Raw genomic sequence first — 16,199 nt, 5'->3', positions numbered from 1 at the left:
GCAAAGCCTGAATGCGAGGCAGAAGCCCTGTGCTGCCATTTCCCATCCTTTCCTCCCTGATCTCCTCCTGGAGCTGCCAGCTTGGAGAGCAGGAGCAGTCTTCCCAGGATCACATCATCTCTCTGCTCCTGGCCCTGGGTGCTGGTATTGCCGGGCCGAGCCCTGCCTTGCCTTGTCTCTTTTCCCTGTCTTGGCCGGGCTGTAGCCCCGTGCCGTTGGCAGCAGGACCTTTCCGAGGGGCCAGGAGCAAGCAAGCTGGACAAGCAGAGCGGCCATGCACAGCCTCACTGCACCCCAGCCCCATTCCTGGAGCTGGGGCTGTGTGCCGCCCTCACCACCCCCAGGTACGTGGGTCTGGGCTCTGGGTGGGCAGGGGGAGCCTTGTGGGGCTGGGGCTAGCTGGGCAGTGGGCATTGGCCCTCGTCCTCTGCTTTGCTTGCCCTCTGCTCCAGTAAGAACTGGAAATAGCTGCCCTGCTCATACTGCTGAGAGCTCATGAGTGCCTTTTGAGTCTTGCAAGTGCAGGGAGTTTTGTGTATTGCAGCTGATGGAAAATGTCTTCTAAATAAGCTTTATACCTTCTGATTCTTGACTCTGTACTGCACGCAAGCCTGTTATGCGGGACTCTTGGCATACATTTACCTTCAGAGTTTAAAGTAGTACTTAAATATGATGTATTGGTGGTGAAGTGGTGATTAACCATGATTTGTTGTGGTTGTACTGATGCAGTGTCTGTGCATACGTTCATCTGGTGGTTTCTACCTCAGCCTTCATAGCAGCTCATCACACAAAGTACCTGTATCTAACAGGTGAATTGTGTAGGAATCATGGAGAAAACCATGGGAGCATGTATTATGTATACATTATTCTTGCAGAGATCCTGCAAGAATACTAAGCCTGCTGTACTTGATGAAATTTTGCTTGCCTTGCAGTGCAATTTTAAGGTCTAATAGATATTTTCTGTGTGTCCTCTTGTTCCTGTTCACAGCTGAAATTTGAAAATTCTGTAATGTTTTTCAAAACACGTTGACAGGCAAACACCATGAAAGTCAATTACTTGAATACTTGAATCTTTTTTTTTCCTCTTCAGATGACAATCAAAACAAAACCAATGAAAAGAAAGAGAAAAAAATGGTTTCTCAGAAACCCCATGGTACCATAGAATACACTGTAAGTATCAGTGTGTGATTTGTTCATGTCTGCTTTCTGAAAATGGAGTTGTTGAGATCGAGAGGGGGCCAATAGCACAAAACTGAAAGCACTAAATGAATACTGGCTACAGCTTGTACCGGTCTTAGTAGGGATTGCTCCAAATATCATTGCATGGGAGGGGCTAGGCTCACATCCTGAACTACTGTTCAACCCAGGTTCTCTGCCTCTTCTCGCAACTGCCAGTCCTATTTTTACTCCTGCACCGTGGCTCTTTACTAGAGCAATTGATTTGTTATCCTGAAAAATACTTCCATTCCACAGTGCTGCTTGGGTCATCAGCTGCCTGGTCTGTGCTTGGTCCTGAGGTGATATGAGACCTCTTTCTCTAAGCTGAAGCAGGGTGGCAGTGTGCTGCGGCAGTGGCTCAGAAGGCCTGCTCTGCCCAGAAAGTCTGTATGAGTGGCCAGGTTCCTTAGTGGGAGCTGCACCTCACTCTCCATCATGCAGAGCATCTGTCCCAGCCTAGAACAGCACAAATGCCTGAACGCTGTGACTGCTGAAGGTTTAATGAACTTTGCAGTGTTTGTCCTTTTCCCACTTGCCAAACCAGTTCTAAATAAGGTGGTTCTGCTTTAAAGTTTTATGAGAAAGGAGGGACATCTGTAACACTTCTCCATTATATCTGCTGTATAGTTCAGTGTATTTTTTTTTCTTTTATTGATGCTCGCTTACCATGTAACCTGTTAAACAGAGGTTGTGTTAAGATCATCAAACTACTGCAACCAGTTTGTTATATGCTTTTAGTTCTGCTGTGCTGAATGTGTTAAGTATGGTATACTAAGCTTCAACTCTTTCTTCAGGCTGGGAATCAGGACACCATAAACAGCATAGCATTAAAGTTTAACATCACACCAAACAAGCTTGTGGAGCTCAATAAACTTTTCACACAGACAATTGTGCCAGGCCAGGTAAATCTTTTATGTTGTTTTTCTTTTTTGTTTGTTTGGTTTTGGTTGTTTTCTTTTAAGGACCTGAAACCTAATTATTTGCTGTGTATTTAAAAGCTTTTTACTGCTTTCACGTATCTTTTAAGTAGCTGGATACCAGCGTAATGGACAGTAATGTAAATCCCTCAAAGGGGAGATTGTTACCTGGAGTTGGGGGGGGAGCTTTGTAGTTGCTGTATCTGACCCCTGTTATTTATTTGCTGTCACTAAAGCTTACAAAGGACTCTGAAGCTCAAGAGGGTAATGTAGCTGTTGCAAGAGGGTAGAATTCTTGGGAAGCTTAGATAAATGCTATGTATAATACATTAAAGAATTAGAGAGTTAGATACAGTAATTGAAATGGCTCTTTGCTGTTATGTTGGGGATGAGTCATTCTCCTGTGAGATGAGAAATAAATGGAGATAGACTGTTTTGGGGAGAGTTAGGTAATGGAAAAGCAAATGTGAAGGCTAACACCTGGTTCAGGAAGAGCAGATCTTTACTTCTGCTTCACAAAGAAATTGGAGTGTCCCAGTTGGTAAAACTGAGGCAGGCACAAAGAGATGGCATGACTTGCCTAAGAACACCCAGCAGACAAAAATTGGCATAAAGAAAATGGGTTTATTTTTCTGAACAGTTTTTGTCTAAAACAAAACTGTGAACATTTTTTTAATTTTAGAAGTGTCTTTCTTGACTTTGGCACTTGCAACATCTGACTGTGGTTTTATTTGGGGTGGAGGTCCAAAGCAGTACTGCAGTTTTAGTACTGCTGTACTAAAAATCTGTGATGTTCACTGTGAGGGAATGTGAAAATTAAAGCATTATATTTTTATATACAGTTGCATAATATGGTTTATTTTATTTGCTTGGTGTTTATTTTAAATGTAGTACATGATGCCAAAGTGCTGGTTCGTATAAAGAAATTTTTTTACATTTAGAAATGCAAATATTTTTTTGGAAAAAACCAACCTATAGTGAGGTGTTACAAACTTCTAGCACTAAAAATCCCCCATCTTCAGCAATGGCCTTTTCTTTGGACCAGAATTTGCTGTTACAAATTAATGATTAGTAATAGTAATTTTGCAGTTACTTGTTTTGTAGTTGCGATAGTTGCAAGACGACCAGAGACTGTAAATTTGGCAGGGAAAAGGAGCTTCTCAGTCTGTGGAAAATGTTTTATTTTCTTGCCTGTCCTGCTAAACAAAGTGTAGAGCTAGATCTTGTAATTAATTAGATCTGCATATGCCCCACCATCACCTCCTATGAAGAGAGACTCTAGAATAAGGAGTGCATTGCAATTGTGAATGATCAGTACTGGGTTGCCTTTCTAGTATTTATAGTGAATAACTTTTTAAAGCTTGTGTCTTACTGTTTTGACATGTGCATTTGTATTTAGGTTCTCTTTGTGCCAGAAACAAGCGCTGCGAGGCTCTCTTTCAATGCTGGTGCTCCCGTTTCTCCTTCATCATCAGATGCTGAATATGATAAACTCCCTGTAAGTCAAACATTGCTTCACTGGTCTTCAACTCAGAAATTAATTTCTGATTCTGAAGCTGAGATTCAAAGCTGTGTAAATAGCAAATATTTGAGGTTACAGTTCACGCCTTGTAAGTGTATTCAGTAACGTTAATTTTAATTTCCTGTACAACAAAATTTACAATCTCTTTAAAATATTCCAAATTAAGGGAATTCTGTCTAAGCATAGACACGCAGCACAAATTCAGTTGGGCCCAGAGCATGTCAAAGCAATTGAAAATAGTGTAGTGTATAGTTTTTAAATAATAAAAAATTAAATATGAGAAATTATTTGTTGTTTCACCCTGGAGATTTTTATGCTGCTCTGCAGTCCAGAGCCTTTATCCTGCACTGGCAACCTTGAACTCAGAGGCTGTTAGTTTAGTCTGAGCAGTCAGGTTTTTTTCTAGTTGAGCATATTATGGTGGTACTTCTGTATAGAATTTAATCTTTGTGAAAGCCTTGGCGTAGCTGATCATTCATTTTCCTTAGAAGGGTGATTGGCCATGATTACTTTAGATAGTTGTTTTAGGGAGTTTAGCTGTCCGCCTGATAATGTTAAAGCAGTTACGACATTTCAAATCCATAACTAATGAAAAGGAAAGTGGAGAGAAATCTGGAGTGAATAACTGTTTTACGTTAGTCTTGCAGTGTGCCTCCTGCATGGGGAATCCCACCAGTGCACTCACTGTGTGCAGAGGTCTTCAATGTAGATAAGGTGGCAGGACTGGCCCTCTCATAAAATAAGAGTGCCTCACTGAATTTTGGTGAGCTGACTTGCTGTGGCATTTTGTAATTTCTTGCCCGTTACTTATACGGAGGTTTTTTGCCATGCTATGAGGTTTTTCTTCCACACATGCTATTGTGGGGAGTGTGCATATGTGACCACTGTTTTTCTTCCTTAAGCGAAAGGAAAATGGTTGGTTGAACCTGGCCTTTTGTTGCCCAGAACCTAAAAGTATACGATTCTGGTCTTGCCGCTCTGCACTGAGCCTTTTATTTTTTTAAGGATGCTGATTTGGCAAGAAAGGCCTTCAAACCAGTTGAGAGAGTCCTGTCCTCTACTTCAGAAGAGGATGAGCCTGTGGTGGTCAAATTTTTAAAAATGAACTGTCGTTACTTCACAGATGGTAAGGTAGGTGGAACCAGGCTTTTGAGCATTGTTTGGGAGTCTTTAGAAGCGAAATCTGTTTGGATAAGTGAGAGATGAATACTGGGGGAGTAAAACATGCTCCACTTTGTAAAGAGTGTAAATGTTACAGTAGCTTTATCTGTCACTGCTGTGTTCATTGGTACTGTAGTAATATGCTGTATCATTTTGTTCTTTCAGCTGCCTAATCTGTAATAATTGCTGTATGAAAGAATACCTCTTCTATGTCTTCATTCCCTTACCATATCTTACTTTACGAGAATTATCTGTTTAAGAGTGTGTTGCTAGATACACAGAGAAGCTGCTCTTTAGAGCTATGTCACATCAGGATTAGTTGTTCACTTCCATCCCATTGAGCAACAGCTTCAGAAAATGAGCACATACTTACCTATTTCATTTATGACTTCAAGGTAAATTTTAACTGCTTCCAGAGCAGTATTTTCAAATACATCTATGTTGCTTCTGTACTCACTAATGAATATCAGTCATGCAAATCCTAATAAAAAGATAAATATTGCATGATATAACCTTTTTTTTTTTCTTACAAGCTTTCTTGTAACATGCATGTTCCCACTAGGACTGCAACCCTAAATCTTACAGCAGTCGTTTTAGAAACAATGACACAAAGCTTGGGCAGTATTTTTACCCTCTTCTCAAGGCTGCAAGACAGTGTCTTCTTGAACTGTCTACTTTGATATATCTACTGTTGTTGACTCTAATTTCAGTTAGACATCTGGATTTTCAAATTCTCTGGAATTTGTAATACTGGAGATGCTAACCATTGTAGTTTAAACATACTTTTCCCTTAGTCCTGACTATTGTAAGATGGATGTGTTTACACCTGCAGTTTCTCGCTTCTTTTCGCATCGAGTGGATGTAGACTGTACTAAACCACTCTGCAATTTTTCAATCTGCTGTTTTGTGGAAAGTAACAGAGGCCTACTTGATGCCTTGCATGTAAATTAGGGCAGTACTTTTGCTTTGTTATGTGATGCATGCTAGGTGCAGAGGATACAGCTTGCCAGTTTTATGGCTGCAGGACTGAAAAAATAATTTGCGGTCAGAACAATCTGATGGCTCTTTTGCCAGTGTAGCTAAAATCCCTTGTTTCCTTGCTTCCTGCAGTGGCTGGGTAGGAGGTACAGCCTACTGATGTATTGTTCTTCTGGCTAATACAGACCTGTGGGAGAAACCTCTGCACTTGATTTTGATTCTTTCATCCAAACATAAACTAGGCATGTGTATGCGAGTCATACAGGAGAAGCAAATGGGAAATACATATACACTTTGCTTTATAAAGGAGCAGGCATGCATGTACCCACTTGCCAGTGCCAAGCCATCAGCTTGACAAGGTTAAAAAAAGACAACAAACCAAGCTTGTGGTCCTTTACCTGCCTATTTGTTAGTCTTCCTTGACTTGTCTTGTGGAAGACTTTGGATAATTAATAATATCTACAGTAGGTCAGTCTTGTTGCTCTGCAGCTCCTATTTGTTAGACATCATGATTTACATAGAGCTTCTGAGTTGGTCTGGTGAATTTTGTAGCTTGTCTGGATGACAGGGTACAGAAGCAAGACATTGCTCCATCCTCTGTAAACCTTGAAAAATGGTCAGTTGTCATGGTTGGAGGCTGAATAATGGCTGATGTAGCCTCTTATCAAGTCCATGGCCAGTGTATGTTTTGAAGACTTTTTGTCTTCTACAGCCATGCAAAATATGCTTGAATCAGTGGTAGAAGCTGCTTCTAAATTAGGGAGAAACTGTTTCATATCAGGTCCTTATATATAGAAGTGCTTTTCATGTAGGGAGAGCACATCAAGGAGGCCTATAAGATAGCTTGGCATAGGAAGTAGTAACCTTGACTTTTCCATGAGTAAAACTGCCTTCAAGTGTGCTGATTGCATCTAAATTCATATATCAAATGAAGGTGGCTGTATCTAGAATAAAATGGTACTTTTTTATTATTAATATTCTATTTTATTTTATTTAATCCACTAATCTGTTTTGTCTGAGATTGATTACAGTCTGCAGCTTCAGCCTGTAGAAGCCAGTACTGGAAGTTGAACAGTTCAGGTGTTCTTTCTTATCAGCCAGGAATTGGCATGTTACTAAGCAATTATTTCCTTGTTCTCCATACGATGTCTAGTTTGATTTAAAATGTTTTGGTAGCAAACACTGCATGATGGTATATGAAGAGGTAGGAGAGAGGTTTTTCTTTTTAGGATAGTAATGAACATCCAATACCAAATGATAAGTGAAGTACATGTAATGTGCTAACTCTTCTTTCTCCTATTTTAGGGTGTAGTCGGAGGAGTCATGATAGTAACTCCAAACAATATCATGTTTGACCCACATAAGTCTGATCCTCTGGTAATTGAGAATGGCTGTGAAGAATATGGGCTCATCTGCCCCATGGAGGAGGTTGTCTCAATTGCTCTCTACAATGACATCTCTCACATGAAGATTAAAGATGCATTGCCATCGTAAGGAGTGTTCTTCCCTGAACTTAAGTTTACAGATTTTCAGTAAGGGTCATGCATAAAGAGGGGGTACAGGGAGTAACAGAAGGAAAGTGTTTTGATGCAGCAGAATAAAATAAATCAGGGGAGGAAAGTGCCAGCAAAGGAATGATTCACTTGTGTTGTTCTTAGACTTGCCTTTTAGAACACTTCAGTGGCATTAAAGAAAAATGGGTCGTGAATGTGACAACCAGTGTGCAAAGGAGATGAGTAAAATGCAATAATTAAAAGCATTGATGGCTTGCCATCATTGGGCTCTTGGACCATCTCAGTTTGGACCATTTGTTGTGTTACCAGGGCTGTTCCGAGAGGAATATTTAAAACTTTTGAAGATAATAGCCACCTTACCTCCATCTTCAGGACTTTGAGAAATACCGGTCTGTGGAATATTTCCACTTCAGAACCAGAAACGCATTGATAGTTACCATTTATAATACATAATAGACTTTCTGGGGTGGACTGCTTTTATTATGCATAGCCTAGGCACTGCTTGTGTATTTGTTGTAAGCAAGGTTTGTCACTGTAGGCAACACTTGTTTGATCAGTGAAATTCATCTACTTCTGTCCATTTTCTCATTTCAAGAAAAACATTCCAGATATTTGTTACACGCATTACTAGAGTGTTTAGTACCCTCTTAGTAACCTTTAAGTGATGAGAATCTTGTATTCTCATTCACCTCAGACTTCTTAGTGGCAATGAAGAGTTCAAGTTGTATGCTGTTAAGTTTTTAAGAATTTTTCATTCTGAAATGTTTTATGGTTGTCCTGCTTTAAAAACAGGTCTTTGGGGAAGTCTGCATTCAAACACTACATTTGAGTGCTAGAGAAAAAATAAAAGGAAGAAACTCCAACTCCTTTGCCTGTTACTCTTTTGCACTAAACATGTTCAAATGGTATACAGCTCATCTGTGATTTGCTTTCTTCTAAAAAATATATTTGTGCTGACTAGGGAAGCATGGGTGGTGTGGGAAATAACTATATTAATATTGTTATGAGTTAAATCCCAGCAGCTGAATACATGTCCTGTGATTTTTCAGTTACTGAAGTTCTGATGACTTGCACATTGTTATTACATGTGTACCATTTCTTCACCCATGTGGCATATTCTGCCAAATGGCTTACTCCTTTTATTTTGGTATTATCCTTTTTGCATTTTTCTCCATTTTCTTTCAAGTCACTTATTTTCCCTGATGTATATTTATTTTGGAGAAATTTTTTATTGCGTTTCAGAGCTTCAGTTAAGTTGGTATATTATTTAGTTTTTCTTTTCCGATTTTTTTTCTGTTTCCATTTTACTTTTAACATCATATGTACATCCGTCATTTTCCCTGACAGTGACATACCAAAGGATCTTTGTCCTCTGTACAGGCCAGGAGAATGGGAAGACCTATCTTCTGAGAAAGACATCAATCCTTTCAGCAAATTCAAATCCCTTAGCAAGGAAAAGAGGCAGCAGAATGGGGATCCATCCATTGCTTTGGGTGCCAAACAGATAAAGCCTTCAGATAAGAAGTCTGCTGATTTTGAAGTTCTTCAGTCATCTGAGAGTACAAGCTCAATCAAGTCGAAGTCACTGAATTTTTCCAACAACATCACTGCCACTGAACGTTTGGAAAGGTTTGCTTTGGATCCATGTGCAAAGGAACCTTCTGGGGAAAAAAATGCTTCAGATATCAAAACCAAAGAAAAATCCCTTTTGGGAGAAGGAGAGGATGACTTCATTGAGCTGGAAAAGACGTCATCTCATGTGGATAGAGGGTTGGACAAGAAAGTCTCAGTAATGGAAAGCTTGCTGGCTGACCCCAGGGACTTGGGGAGAACTAAGCAGCAGGTAACCATACACACTACAGAAGGCCAGGAGCAATTGACAGTTGATTCCTTGGAAAAAAAGGACAGTGTTGAACCTAAAGCTGACTTAGACTTAGAGCTGTGTGAAAAGCAAGATGTTATTCCAGAAGTAAACAAATGTGTCAGTTCCCCAACAGGTAAGGTGGAGACTGCATTGGACACTAAGAAAGAGCTAGAGAAAGATAAACTTATTGAATTTTACCTCAATAAGGATGGGAATGGGTCTCAGTCATCTGAAGACTTACACAAGGCTGAAATCCAGAAAGGTGAAAACAATAAAGCAGTTGGCATAGACCTTACACTTAGCTGTTCAAAGTCCCAAGCTAATGAAGTCCATACAGTTAAAAGTATGGAGCTTGATTCCTGCTGTGTTGAAAGGAAAGCACCTTCATTAGAAAGCAGCTCAGCAGCAGCAGAGCAAAAGGATCTGAAAGAGTCTGTGGACTCTTCGTTAGTACCAGCTATAGACAAGACCTGTCAAGAAACACAGTTAGACAATCAATCAGAAATCAGACTGTGGCTGCTGCAGAAAATTCAAGTGCCAATTGAAGGTAGGTCTCTGGTTATCATTGTTTCCTCTGAGACTTGGACAGCATTCTGACGGTAACTTTTGAACTGATAGCCTTCTGCTCTGAAGTTCCTGTTTCTGTAATACCTGCTTCTTTTTTCTTTGACTCTTGCATATTTTATTTTTAATTATCTGCTATTTAGAGGGAAAACAACCCTTTTGAATACTCTAAAGTTCTAGTTTGAGAAGTAGCTTGTGAGTATTTTCCATATTCAGTGATCTGTGTTTATATAATTTACCTCTGTTTACTGGCTTTAAGGAGAAAATGTCATTCAGTTACATTACTGGCAGGGACATTTCATAGCCTAGGAATTGTCACTCTGTATTGGTAAGTTTTATTGCTTCAGTGAATTCTGTCAGTTAATATCTGATAGTATCTGAAGTAGCAGTGTGTTGCTGTTATGGGGGGTACCAAAGTATTCTTGACACTAATTGCATCTGTGTAGTGTCTTTCATGCTATGGAAACCCTTAAAGAAGTGATAAATAGGAATATATGTAGAGTCTTACTGCCTGATCATTTTGTCCTAATTGGTTTTTGGATTATAATAAAAAAAATTCAGGCTGTTACTGGAAAGCATAAACAAAATAAGGTCTTGGTTTAGGTAATGTGTACACATATTGCTATTTCTGCTGCAGCCTGGTGCCTCTAAACACTAGTCCATCCTGGAGCACTGATGCTCCTCTCCTGGTAGTTTAATGAACCAGTGGACATAACCCTCGATTCGTATCAGCTGATGTGGGATAATTAGAATGGAAGTCTTAATTTTAAAATCAGTTGTTCTTAAAATTACTTTCCTGTTTTTTGGAAGAGTGTATATCTTGCTAAGTTGTGTTTGGTGATAGTTCCCGGGGGGGGGGGGGGGAAGGCTGTGCGTGTACACTTAAAATGAAGGAGGCAACTTCAGTATAATTGAGGCTATTGTTTAAGAAGCAACTGTTTGTTGCACTAGCTGTCTAAGGAACTTAGACTGCTCTTTTGCTTGGCCCTGCATTGTGCAGACAAAAGGTGTTAGTGTAGCTGGCTAACTGTCGGAGTTAAGGAGCTGATCGGCTTTGTGTGCATGTGTGCCGGGTTACCCTTCAAGTTGAAGGGTTTCCTGAGCCCAGTCAAACACTTGCTTGCTTTGTGTGCCATTTGCACTCAGCCTGGTCGTTTTACTGTTATGATTTATCATATGCTATTCTGTACATAGCTGCACAGCTGAGAAGAATACAGGCTGTGAAGAAATTGGGATGGGCACAGTTTAGGATGAACAAGGATTTGCTTTTGCTACTGAATGATGTATCAGGTGTAATTCTGTGTATGGTGCCTCTGAGTATTCCTTTGTGCAAGATTATTAATCTTTGTGATAATGTTTTATCATCTGCAGTATTTGTACTTGCCTGTAAACAGCCCATTTCTTCTGTCTCTTATTTAGATATGCTTCCTTCAAAAGAGGAGAAGAGCAAGACTCCTCCAATGTTTCTGTGCATTAAAGTAGGCAAGCCTATGAGAAAGTCCTTTGCATCTCAGAGCACTGCTATGTCTCAACAGTACAGCAAAAAGATAAAGCAACCAGAGTACTGGTTTGCTGTTCCTCGGGAAAGGTAAGCTGGAGTGCCTAGCACAAGACTGTGTTTGTCTCTTAGTTTTGTTTTTTTTTTTAAATGTGTAGTGCTTCCTAGAATTGAATCTGACTTTTCCTACATGGTCCAAGGTGTGAAATGAAGCAAGGATGCTAAGATGAGGGGAGGGCTACCCTCATTTCATTGTATACCGGCGATAAAGCAGTATTTGTTGCTGGTTTAATATGGCTCCCAGTGGGGAGGAAGAAAGGATCAGGTGCCACTTGGAAGATGAAAAGAGGGGTATACGTGCAGCTAGCATACAATAAAAGCACCGAGGGGTAATCTGGGTTTTGGCTGTAGTCTGAGAAGGGAGGGAAAGGGAAAAAGGGAAGTAGTGGCAAGAGAGGCAAGGAATCCATTAGGGTGCCAGTCCTAAAACAATTGTTATTTCGTATGAGCAAAGGGCATCATCTGGAAAAGGGAAACACTCCCAGCTGAATGGGTGTGGCTGTGTCTGCCTTCAGGCCCATAAAAAAAAGGCACCTTCTTTCACAATAAAATCCATTAACATTTTATGTGCCTGTAGGTGTTTATAAATGCCTAAATAGTACTATAACAACAGCAACAACAAAGAGATTTATGTGATTTTTACACATAAATCACATGAGAATTTTCACTGGCAGTGAGGAATCAAATCCTTGGTCCCTCTGTTCCTAAAAGGCAGCTAAAGCAATTTTCTAGTGTTGATGAACCAAAACAGGGAAATCAGTGATCACACTTCTGGTAAATTAAATTCCAGGAAGGAAGAATCTGAACTGGAGATCCAGCTCAGAGGTGTCTCTTTTAAGATTCAGTAACTTTTTTTAATAGTTTTCCAGAATATTTAATTTTATTTTCAAATTTGTAGCATGTGTGTTGATTTAAGTGTTTATTTCCTGTATTTTAGAAATTAGTGTTTTGAACAGACCAGCAGGGAGGAGGACACAGGGAGGAGGAGGAGAAATTAAATCCAGCTGGAATGCGGCCATTGGGAGTGTAGCTGAAGATAGCTTTTGTTTTGCTTGCTATCTGCTGAACCAGTCCTTGGCTCCTTGGGGATTGCAAAAGGGCAGGTTCAGAAAATTCTAGGTTGAAGTGTGAGTAAATACTTAAAGGAGTTGGAGTGATGCTGTAACATAACACAAGGTCAGTTTATTGCTTTGGGGTAGTGTATCTAATGTTGAATAAAGCTGCTGAGCTGAAGAGAGATTGTCTCTGATCATTGCTCTATCTGTTAAGCATCTTACCACAAACTTGGAAAGAGACTTCTCAACTTGTTTTTACACGGGCAGAAATTTTCTGAATAGTGAGGGGACCCAACCCATATATAAACTGCGATATTGATTGGTTTTCAGTTTTTAGAATGTGGAAAAAGTAATTTCTGCAGTGGGATGTTTCAGCAGTGCTTGGCCATGCTGACTGAGAGGCCAGATCTTTGATGTCCTGGCTGCTGTTCAGATCATGATCAAAATTAATGGTGAATGTAGCATGGGGTTGGGTCATTTTGGTGCTATTCATGCACACCTGTCTTAACACCACAGAGGTGCATAAAAAATCATGTAGAACTTGGGACAAAAATTAAAAGCGAGACTCACTCCTTCATATTAATGCAAGACATGTCTTTGCTTAACAAGTCAGTGTCTTCACCAAACACTCTGATGCCTTCTCAAATCAAAATGCATCGATTCCTACCTGCCTGTGATGTTCTTGCACTGGTATTGCATAGTACAAAATTATCAGTGTTGCATCTTGACTGTGCCATGGACAGTAGAGCATTTGGGATTGATTTGCAATGTATTTTTGATACAATTTATCAGAATAATTTACTAAGTTTAAAAAAATCTGTAATGCAATTTATATTTATGTATGAAAATAACAAGATTACTATTCTTGTCTCATTGCCTGTAAAGCAGCATAAATGAAACACATTTTGTCCAGTGCAGTCATGGTATCTTGTGAAGCTTCTTAACCTTTCATTATAATTAGAAGAAACCCCTAAACCACACACAAATCCCCCAAAAACAAAACCCAAAACCAACCAAAAAACCAAAACCAAACCTGGACTGTGATTGTGAAGAAATTGGTGTGCATGTCTGTAACCACTGTGTAAGTTAAATCTTCCTTTGTTTCATATTTAATTACAGTTACATTTTTCCATGATCTCTTAGTGTTTCTGTCATTAGTTGTGAAAATGGCCCTATTTTGAGCCTGGGCTCTGTAGCCCACTGCTCCCAGCAGAGCAGTTCTTGCAGACTGCTACTGCTTCCCGGGCCTCGGCAGGCTGCAGGATGGCTGCACTTGGGTGGAGATGTACTTGCATGGAAGCCTCTGGAAACATTATTAATACTGAGATTAGGGTGATAATCTAGAAAAGCTGCCAGTAAGTCTTATCTGCCTTTTGCGACTGTTGTAGGTCATCTCTCTTCCTACATGCCTTCCCGGGTGCTGAGTGTCCAGGCATGCATGGCCCCATGACTTGCACAGCACGGCTGAGTTAATCAGTGACTAATGAGCTGCTTTGTGCTGCCTGCTTGATCACAGTGGTGCTCACCTTAGCACGTAATGGGGGTGGTGGGCATCTGGAGCTGCCTTATATACAGATTACTGTGTGTAGGGCAGCTTCGTGTCAGGTTCAGCGAAGCAGAGAGGACACTAATAGGTTGATTCTTTTGCTGAGAAGTTTTGCAATGGGAATAGCTTATAGTATTAGAAGGTAAGTCTGTGTGTGCTCTTACTGTGTGGATTTACATTTAAATGGTCTGTAGATTTTCCACCCTAGTGTATTTTGAGTGGTAGTAGATCAGTAATTATGTCACAGATGTGTCCTCAAGGTCTTGCAGAAGTAAATGCCTTACACTAGGGACAGAGATAATAATGTAGAATTTCTTTGTTTATAAGGGTATGTCCTAACAAATAATTTCCTCATTTTAGCATTGACTAGTTCTCAGTCAAGAAGTAAATCTCATTGATTATCTATAGTACAAATTTGGCAGATGGGTTTGGTTTATGAATATATAATTTGCATCAATGTTGATATAAAAGATACTGCACCAAGTTCATGCTGCTGAGAGGGCATCTGCTTTTTAGGAAGTTTATTTTTTGAGAGAAGGCAGATTTTCAATGAGGAAAAGTAGCAGGGGTTGCTTCTCTTTTTCAGTCTTTGCTTCCTGCCCCAGTGATACTTTGGGGGTTTTGGTTTGTTGGTGGTTTGGGGTACTGGGTGAGTTTTGGTTTATTTTTGTTACTGTTCCTGTGGGTTTCCTTTTGTAGAGCAAGTTGTTGTTTGGTTGTGACTCCTGTTAGTATCTAGTGTGTAACACCCTGTAGTTGATAGGGTTGAAGCTGAGATCTGGAACAACTTGGAGCACAGCTAGCTGGAGTGAATACCTGTGTGATGCTTCCATGCACTTCGGTAGGACTTTGCATAAAGGGACAATAACGAAGATTGTCCTGGGGCAGAAGCATCAGTCTTCCATACTTCTGTTAATGGAATGGAATAGGTAGCAAAAAGCTTAGACTCCTTTTGAATTAGCCTTTTACAAACAGAGTACTTGTGGAATCCTGATAAATAAGGTATCTAACTATAGAGGTGAAAACTTTGAAAACCCGTTTGTATCTATAGCTTAATATATTACAGCTCATACAAGTTTGGTTAAGCTCATATAAGCATATGAGGGCTTATGATACCTTAACCTTCTTAAGATTCATGAATGATCATCATCTAGTCAGGCATGTTTGTAACAAAGTCGTAGGACTCCTGATTTAATTCCTGTTTCTAGGCCAGGAGCTGTGTTTGGACATTGAGCCTTTGTATATTTATCACAGGACGCACACAACCCCACTCCCCACCCCCCCGACACAAATGTAAAGTAGCACACCCCCACCCCCCTGACTTGTGACTGACCTGGAGATGAAAACTGGTTTGCCTCTTCCCTCAAAGAAGTCAGATATTGTTGCTCATCAACAGAAATGGTTGTGGTGATGATGTCAGTTTGGGACCTCCTAAATTAAAGTCTTTTAGAAGAATAAGAATTTACTATTTCCCCTCAAGAATCAACTGTAACTTGACAAAAGTTGTCTCGTGTACTTTATCAATAATTGTTTTTGCTCTTTTCAATGCACTATATACCTACTTTAATTTTCCTGGCTTCCAGTCCCTGGTTTTGGTTGTATCTGTATTATTTCCTGTTACTGTAGGCTATTACAGGGTATTGCTTCTGTAAGCTATTACAGGGTATTGCTCCTGTAAGCTAAACAATTCTTTTTGCCTCTTGCTGTATGCCAGTTGGGTTTGCATCTCTAAGCTGAAGATGATGAGATGACTTGGGAATGGTGCACCAGAGATGGGCAGAGTGTTCCAGCACACCAAAGTGTCAGCTACCAAACTGAACACAATCTCATTCCTTCCCCTGAATGTTACCTTCTTGGTACATTCAGGAATTGCACTAAGTATTGTCATCAGCATGCTGGTGCAGAGCTCCTGCTCCAAAATTCAGAGCTGTTATCCCATGCCTTGAGGGTCTTCCTGCCAAGGGTAGAGTCCCATCCTGCAAGAACAGCCTCTGCTCAGTGTTCTTCAGTGTGTGCTCCTCTGTTTGGATATGTTCACACACACGACTGATTGTGCCCAGTTTACTAAGCAATGCAGTGGAATAAATACTCCTCAAAATCAGTGTTACACTGATTTTATCACTTTCTTGTCATGATATTTATGTCATGTTTTTTACTCTCCAGAATTAGTTTTCTACTGAATGTATATCATTCACTATAAACCTTTTTTTTTTTTTTCTCTATTTGTTTTGTGGCATCTGTGTGTGTGATAACTGTGAACATTTTTGTGAGCATATTCACTTTCCTTTTAATTTGGCTACAG

At 40.0% G+C, this 16,199-nt stretch overlaps 1 protein-coding gene across 7 annotated transcripts in view; it reads left to right on the top strand.

Moving 5' to 3' along the window:
- The window catches only part of NCOA7 (nuclear receptor coactivator 7), an 84,204-nt gene that overhangs the window by 56,263 nt on the left and 11,742 nt on the right, over window positions 1-16,199 (top strand). For 5 of the 7 annotated variants that reach the window (XM_061459982.1, XM_061459983.1, XM_061459984.1 and 2 more), the window contains 7 exons: window positions 1,091-1,170; window positions 2,013-2,120; window positions 3,535-3,633; window positions 4,663-4,788; window positions 7,102-7,286; window positions 8,658-9,721; window positions 11,158-11,326. In XM_061459982.1, coding sequence (XP_061315966.1) covers window positions 1,091-1,170; window positions 2,013-2,120; window positions 3,535-3,633; window positions 4,663-4,788; window positions 7,102-7,286; window positions 8,658-9,721; window positions 11,158-11,326 — 1,831 coding nt within the window. The remainder of the gene's footprint in view (window positions 1-1,090; window positions 1,171-2,012; window positions 2,121-3,534; window positions 3,634-4,662; window positions 4,789-7,101; window positions 7,287-8,657; window positions 9,722-11,157; window positions 11,327-16,199) is intronic. The other 2 variants (XM_061459988.1, XM_061459985.1) reach the window with 2 other exon arrangements.

The sequence above is a fragment of the Pezoporus flaviventris genome, unplaced genomic scaffold, assembly GCF_033815535.1.
Source record: "Pezoporus flaviventris isolate CSIRO_AGI_PZ_B2104156 unplaced genomic scaffold, CSIRO_AGI_Pfla_v1 ptg000031l, whole genome shotgun sequence".
Classification (NCBI taxonomy): domain Eukaryota; kingdom Metazoa; phylum Chordata; class Aves; order Psittaciformes; family Psittacidae; genus Pezoporus; species Pezoporus flaviventris.
The sequence above is the reverse complement of the archived record's forward strand: the minus strand, read 5'-3'. Positions and strand labels throughout refer to the sequence as shown.